The following is an 8,340-nucleotide window of genomic DNA, read 5'->3' on the forward strand; positions in this document are numbered from 1 at the left end:
TTAAATTAGGAGAATCCAAAAAAAAAAAAAGAAACAAAAAAACTGGGCAAAGCTTAATGGTTTATAATTTATGAACTTGAGATTATTGTGAGTTTAGTCTTGTACAACCATATTTCTCCATGTTTTAAATTATGTGTAAATAAATACATCATTGAATTAGAGTTTAGCATCAATCAGATCAGTCGGCTCATGATCGAGCTTGCTTAATAATTTTCATTCAATATTCATTCATAAAGTAACAGTTATAAAACAACTAATGTTGAGGCAAATTGCCGTTTATCTTACTAAAAATAAATAATGATGTAAGATATAAAGACAAGGCATAAATGTATTCACAAGCTGCGGTGTATTCGTTTTAAACTAAAGTATGTAACTACTTCATAAAATCATAGCAGAGAAAAATTTTAAAAATATGTAAAAACTAATTTGCTATGAAAAAAAATGAGTGTACATCATTTTACTATACTTGTATTAGGCACCTATAGCCATAGACAACTTGGCAGGACTGAAATTTGAGTAGGCCGGTTTGGTGGTAGGCGAAGGTGTTGTATGTAAGGGGCAAAGCAAGAAAAAGAAACGGAATCTTTTATTTAATTCTTCATACACAATTAAATAATTTATAGATAAGACCATTAGTCCATTAACACAAAGTTTAGTTTTATTTATTTATTTTTAATTTTTTATTACTCTTTTTTTTTTTTTATTTGCATCAGTTTGACCGGTATATTTGCCGAGACGCAACTTTGACCATTAATATATTTAATTATTAATTAGTAAAAAATTATAACAAAATTATATTTATGAAACTAGACATTATAGCGAATCTAATGATATATCATATAATAACATTTATTTATTTTATAGAGGTGAAAAAATTAAGTCAACCATGGTATGTGAATAGTGCAAAAATCAAAGCGATGCATTTATTAAAAACAAAAAAGAGAGAGTACCATTTTGCAGTTTTTATATGAGTAATTTGATTCTACGTACAACCAAGCAAATCTTGGTTTAGTGTTGAAAAATATTGCACATTTTAACTTAAAGGTTGAAAGTTTAATCTCCATCAGGAAAACTTTAAGGGTGGGTTGTAGACTTGTGGGTATCGCTTACCTTTCTCCTTACTCTCAAATTGTCTATCTCACAAATAATAGACCAAAAAAGTTTAAGAGTTAAAGTCTGTTTGGTGAGGTCATGGTCATTTTCCTTACCCTTTAAAAAAATAATAATAAAAGTCATTATGATTCAATCTATTGTTATTTTGTTATTCAAATGAAAACTATAGCAAAGCAGATATTCAACTAAGTTATATACTATTAGAAAAAAAATAGCTAGTAAACATTCGACCTTGTAAAATCAATGTTCTTATATAGTATATAAGCTTATATTCGTAGGGATTAACTCCTCCATATATAAGATCCCACTTATATATCTTATCCTTTCATCATGTTTCTAAACATTTGATAAGCTAAGATTAGACTATAAAAATCACGATAACGAAGTAGGTTTAAGTATGTCATTCATATTACGTACTAAAAAAAAACCTCATATATGTAAATGAGACTTACAAGTTATTTATACAATAAAGCAATCGCCTTTGAAAATACAAAACCATCACAACCTCACAATTATAAATATTCTTAGTAAAAAATCACCTCAAATATCTTATTAAAATTGTCAATATATATATATGATTTAACGTGATTTCCTTTTCATAAAAAGAAAAATATAAGAAGAAAAAGAAATAAAAATTAATGGTGGACGTCGATATCAGCAGTAGCATCCATACATAAATTGATAGGGCAAACACTTTGAATGTGACTTAAAAATGCGCAATAGTTCGTCGCATCTATAGCTTAAGTTGTTATTGCGTAACCCAACTACCTTCTGATTTCTCCAAACTCCAAAGGATAGCTCACCTTTTAATTAAACTATTTAAGCATGTCTCTTCTTCGTCATCTTCCACCTTACTTTTCTTATAATCTTATTTGTTATGTACACGTACCAACTTATTATTATTTTTAATTTTATTTTGGATTGAAATACTATTTGAACATAAATTTAAATACGAATTTGAAATGTAGACAAATTGAATCACCACCTTTCACTATAAAGTTTATTTGACTATAGTTTACATTCTAATATTTCTAATTATACGTGTAGTAGGTGTTTTTAATTTTTTTTTTTTTTTGAAAAATATATGAAGTAGATTTTTTATGTCAAATGAGGGACATAGACTGAATAATAGTCGAAGTATCATGATTGGTTCCTTAATTTTTTTTCAATTCTTACCAATGATAGGTAAACTATTAAATCCCAAAAGTTGACACTTTATACCGTATTAAAGGATCAACTTAACTGAAAAGTGAAGTTTTTGGTTAAAATTCCACAATTGAATTCATAATAATATTCTATCATATATATTAGTTATCGTCTCTTGATCAACAAAATATTAAGCATTTACTTCACTAGTATGTACTCTTTAGTTGACAATTAGTTTGTTAATTGACAGAAGTTAAGATACAAGTTATTGTTTTAATTGAAGTATAAAATTCTCTAGTCGACCAAGTAAACAAGAAATAATAATTTGATACGTTGTTTATTTATTTGAAAATCAAGGTAGTTGCTTATCCTAGCTAAATTACTAATTATAACATAATTTATACATCTTTATAAATTTTTAAACACACGTGTAAGCTGTAAGGGTGACTAGGTAAGCTGTAGCATATTTGTGGCTACAAATGGATGTACATGTCATCTTATTTTAAACCAAGGTTGACTTGGAGTATTTAATTAACCTTTATACTCCGTAATACAATAGAATTTACAATATGTCATTAAAAGGACTTATCTTTTCTCAAGAAATTAAATCTAGAATAAGCTTGGTTAATACAGAAAAGGGCCAATACTAATCGAGCAATCCTAAATGCCATTTAATGAAATAATTAGCATTCTTTTTATTAAGGTACTATATGTGACAATATGAGATAAGTATGGTAATCTATCAAGTTCAATTCCTTTCAAAAAATTTACCAAAATAAGTCCTCTAGAAATAAGATTTGTAGCTATTAGACTATTATAAACTCGAAACCATCCGGATTATGTGTCAACCATCTCTCTTTTCTCTAAGTAGTATATAACGCAGAAGTTAAGATTGGTGTCAATCCCTAACCTAGTACTCCTATCCTTATACTTAGGGCTTGTTTGGTTGACAAAGGAATTTATTTCCTATTGGCATTTGTATTTCATGGGAATTAAAATTCCACATCTAATTTCCTAGGAGTTTACAAAACTTGTTTGGTTGTTATATGGGTATTTAGGAATTTTGTATTACCAAGGGGTCTTGGTAATTAAATTCCCATATTTTGTGGGAATTGGAAATTCCCATGATTTTACACTTCCCACATTTTTACCTTTTGTGGTATACCAAACAAGCCTCCTATTTCCAAATTCATGGGAATTTTCAATTCCTCTATTTTTTTATGTGCAACCAAACACCACCTTAGTATAATAATTTTTAAAAAATAAAAAATAAATAAATAAATAAATAAATAAACGTACTCCATATAATGAAAAACTTTCACACGATTTATGTACTTGTCAGTCGCACGTTACAATACAATTATACAAATAATCACCGAATAATTTCATGTCAATCGGTTTTGGAGCACACGACTAAAGATGGTACAAATTGACTCCGTAAATTCATTAATATTCCAAATTCTTCTTAATGGGGAACAGGATACTAAAGAGGCCGTTTAGCAAAGATATTATCAAAAGTTAATCATAATACACAACCATAAAGTATATTAAATCCAGCTAATCTTAGCATCAACCTCGAGATCATTAATACTAATTTAACATCAAAAGCTATGGATCGGATATTATATTTGATTATCTAAACTTTTCTGCATGTAAGCAAGCAATCTTGATTAATTAAAATATATAAATAAGCAAATCTTATTTAATCACATACTTAACTTTAAGGTAAAGTTCAGTGAGCTCAAAAAAAAGAAAATCAAAAGATAAGAGAGAGTCAATCCCCTCCAACAAAAGCAAGATTACATAAAAGGGGATCGCCAAAAGATGGTAATAATTCCAAAAAAGAAGAAGAAAAAAAAAACAACAATTTTTCAAACCACAATTGAAGAGGGGTGCAAATGATTGGATTCTTAAGTGAGTTGCACACTCTCTCTATTTATCATGATATATATGTGGTATGAATATATATATATATATATATATATATATATATATATATATATATATATATATATATATATATATATATATATATGTATAGTATTTATAAATAGATTTATTACATTTTCAGGTTGATATCCCAGTATGGCCAGAAGAGAGGAGAAGGATGATCATCTCCTGGAAGCCCATAGTTGTTGCAAGAGCTGGTGGCAGGCGGGCCGGGATAATCGACATCCCCGATCTTCAAGAAGACATGGGAAGAAGGCAGAAGGCTCTTGCTCAAGTAGTCTTCATCATCTTGAGAAATATCAGAGTGGTCTGCTTCAAAAGCATAGGAATCACCAGGCTCGCCTAAGGGAGAGTGGCTAACATCCACATAGTGTGGGCTATCAGAGTCGATAATATCGCTCTTACCAGAGCTCAGGTCTTCCTGTTTGCAGCCAAAGACTGGTGCTAGGTGATCCTCACTCTCAGAAGCAGATTCAATAACGGGTTCTTCTTGGACTGTTTTGGATGCTGCGTATGTTTTGGGTGATTCGGGTTGATCTCCCTCCGTTTTCTCCTTCAGAAGCAGCTTGTCTGTCAGGTTAACAACCTGAAATCAATGACAGCAAAGAAAAAAGTTAGTATCATTCATAGTGTTAACTGCTAATCATCATATAGCTATTGTCCGGGTCAAATTGAATTCCGAAAGGAAAGCTTAATTTATGGATTGAACTTGAGTAGCGACTTATTTTAACTAAACTTATTTACATCAAACTAGTAAAGTTGACAATACGAATCTTGCAAGAAAATATCTAACTAAGAATATGTCAAGGTTAACAAGATTAGATACCTCAGCTTGAAGTTTCTCCTTTTCCTGAAGAAGATTCTCATAATCAGCCTTCAGGTTGTTAAAGTTGGACTGCAAACTGTCGAAATCTTTCTCTAGTTGCTTAGTCTTCCACCTTGCTCTTCGATTCTGGAACCAAATAGCAACTTGCCGCGGCTGCAAGCCAAGGTCCTTGGCTAGCTGAACTTTTCTCTCAGGCTCAAGCTTGTTCTCAACCTCAAAGCTCTTTTCCAAGAACTGGACTTGCTCAACTGTCAGCCGCCGTTTCTTCTCTGGCTGATGAAAGTAATCGTCGTAATCCTCATCACCATTCTCTTCTTGATCATATGTGCAAAAGAATGGCCTCTCTGACCTTTTTCCTCCACAAACATCTTCGAAACTAACCATGGAGCTCGAACCTAATAATAAACATCATCACAAATAATATGAATTCAGTCATTCAGATCACATCTCAATAAATCCATATATGGTCCATCAAAACTAATTGGCCCATTTTTGGTGTAGTATGACAAAGTGGGAGCACAACTACCTTTCCAAAAATAGCCTATTGCTAATAATTATCAAACAACAAACCACAAATATAAAACACTCAAACAAAGGTAATGATCAAATTCCAAGCATGTTGGGGTGGCACACTGACACTAAAGAGATGAGATCCAATTCCGTCTATTCATAACTATGTACACACAGCCCAAAGTGGACCAAGTTCCTTACTAAATTTAACTTTTTTTAAGGACTAAAATTGATCAGATAAACAAGACGTTGACTTTCGAAGAACAAGTACAGTATGAGAAATAATGTGACATAAATCAAACCTCCAAGACAAGAACATTTCAAAGAAAGTATATAAAATTAAATAAAACTAATAATAACTCAGTAAACAGCTCAGAAGCAGGAACAAAAAGCAGAGCATCATTGTTATCTTTCTGCCAAAAAGCATCATAGATCAGGTTTTTGTTCCCCTAATCCAAAATAATCATACAACAATCAATTAGATCATAATTAACAATATCATAATCTTGATTTAATAAAAATAAACAGACCCATCTCATTAAAAATCTCAAAAAATCAGATCCAGAAAATAAAAAAAAATCAAAACTCTCATACAGACATTTCAACAAACATTTGGAGGGCAAAAGAGAAAGAAGATATACCCAGAAAATTAGAGGTAGACCCAGAAATGAAAAGTGATTCAGGAGACTGAGAAGAACGAGGTAGCCTCGGATTAAACAGCAAAGAAGCTCCAACACCAACACCGCCGGAAGAACCACCACCAAAGACCCTTCCAACACCGGCGCCCGCCATAACTTCTGCCTTCTAAGTAAGAATTTAGCTAAAAAACTTGGGAATTCTAAGAAACCATGATCGATTAATTAAAGGGTTATAAGAAGAATCTGGAAATTTCGATTTGATGGGGGGAAGAAGAAGAAGAAGAAGATGAAGGGATTTTCAGAGCTTATGACGGAAAAAGCTGGTGATGATGAGTTCAGTGATGTGGGAAGTGTGAGAACCCGGAATTCGCACCCCCATCACTCAGTACAAGAAGCTTCAAAATGGAGGAGAGAGAAAATCAGTTGAATTTCTGTAAAAGTTTTGATTTTTCTGGGAAAAAAATGAAGAGCAGAGCAAAAGGAAGAAGAAGAAAGAAAAAAAGGTGTTTTGATTATGTTGAAATTTTTGGGTATTTGATTGGAAGATGGGAAGGGGGGATTATAAATTAAAATAGTACGTCAAAAAAATTAAAAAAAGATGTGGGGCCAGTTATTTCTGGCTAGGGGGAGTGGATGTGGTTTGGTTGAAATGACAATTTTGCCCTTTGATTGCATCATTGGGAGGAGAGAGAAAGAGTGGAATAATAAGGGGTGAAAAATTCTGTCCATATGACTCATTAGATTCCTTTTATTCTCCCTTTTTTTTGAAGGGTATTCCTTAATTGGTAAGGTTAGGGTTTACTTGGGTGAGTTGGGACCTAACTATATCATGTTCAGGTCAATTCATGTCCAATCGAGTTGGGTTGGATTGGATTGGATTGAATGTTAATTACGATTGTGAGTCCTGACCTTAGATTTTGTTAAATTAACAAACTTAACATGTTGTTACTTGTTGGTGTGAAAATTAGAGAGTGGAGATATAGGAGGTATTCGCTGGTTTGAATATTGTCACATTAAAATTTTATTTTAAGATTATTGTGGTTCATCAATTTTTTTTTTTTTAGGAAAAATGGAAACTAATAATTCCACCTTTGCTATCTCGCTCAAACAATCTCTCCTTTTCGAAATCTGGAAACAATCCCACCTTTGACCCCCATCTGCTCAAAACAAACCTTTTACCGATTTGTGAAATTAGTAATCGATTTCAGAAGGTGACTTCCCACGTGTTACCTTATGATTGGTTTTTTTAAAAATAAAAACAAAAAAATAACTAAAAAAAAAAAGTCTTTTTCCCTCTTCTCCAATTACCTCCTTGTCTAATCTTTCCAAAAAAAAAAAAAAATTACCTCCCTGCCGGAGCTTTCCCCTCCCCTTGTCGAGCCCAGCCACCCTGCTGGAACTCCCTCTTCCCCTTGACGATCCCAGCAGCCCTTCCCCAGCCTTGCCAACCTCACTTCCTTCCCCGCTGGCGAAGTCCTACCCTTTTTCCCATCAACGAACAACACCCCACCTCTAACTTCTTTTCGTCGATGAACAGAAGCCCCAACCCCTAACCCCGTTTCCCAACGACGATCAACCCCAACCCTTACCCTATGAGTCTATGACAAACAACAACCCCTGCCCCAAACCCCTTTCTAGTTAACTTTCATCAATACATATTACTTTTACTTTTGTTTTTTTTTTTAAAAAAAAAATGGAAAATGTTGGTTTAATTTGTCATTTGTGCAAATTGATTAATGGGTATGAATCTTATTGTTGTTGTTCATGATAAAATTAGCAAATTAAAATTTAGCTTTTTTTTTTTTTTTGTGAAGATCGATGAAGTTTTGGGGTTCAGGTTAGGGAGTATGGTAGGGGGGTTTTCCGGACTAAATGAAGTGGGTTGGGTTTTGCAGTCGAGGTTAAGGTTTTGTACTTTTGTGGTTGGATCAGGTGGTGGTGTAGTGTTCTTGATGACTAATGAGGTGGTAGTTATGCAGGGGTGGTGGCCTAGGTGTTCTTCCAGGGAAGAGGTGGTCTAGGTGGGGGTGTAGGAGGAGAGAGATATAATATTTTTTTTACCTGGTTAACAAGTTATAGGTAAACGAGACTGTTTTGAGCATATGAGGGTCAAACACTTTGAGAGTGAGGGGGAAGGGTAAAAGATCCTCATCCTCA

At 32.9% G+C, this 8,340-nt stretch overlaps 1 protein-coding gene across 1 annotated transcript; it reads right to left on the bottom strand.

Moving 5' to 3' along the window:
- Window positions 1–4,261: 4,261 nt before the first annotated feature.
- On the bottom strand, window positions 4,262–6,726 carry LOC145567283 (homeobox-leucine zipper protein HAT5-like). Its single transcript, XM_081626544.1, has 3 exons — window positions 6,187–6,726; window positions 5,036–5,430; window positions 4,262–4,795 (listed from the first exon to the last, which is right to left on the bottom strand). The coding sequence occupies exons 1-3, from the start codon at window positions 6,335–6,337 to the stop codon at window positions 4,319–4,321; spliced, it is 1,023 nt and encodes a 340-aa protein (XP_081482670.1). The 5' UTR covers window positions 6,338–6,726; the 3' UTR covers window positions 4,262–4,318.
- Window positions 6,727–8,340: the final 1,614 nt, after the last annotated feature.

The sequence above is a fragment of the Chenopodium album genome, chromosome 11 (genome assembly GCF_948465745.1).
Source record: "Chenopodium album chromosome 11, dcCheAlbu1.1, whole genome shotgun sequence".
NCBI classification, from domain to species: domain Eukaryota; kingdom Viridiplantae; phylum Streptophyta; class Magnoliopsida; order Caryophyllales; family Amaranthaceae; genus Chenopodium; species Chenopodium album.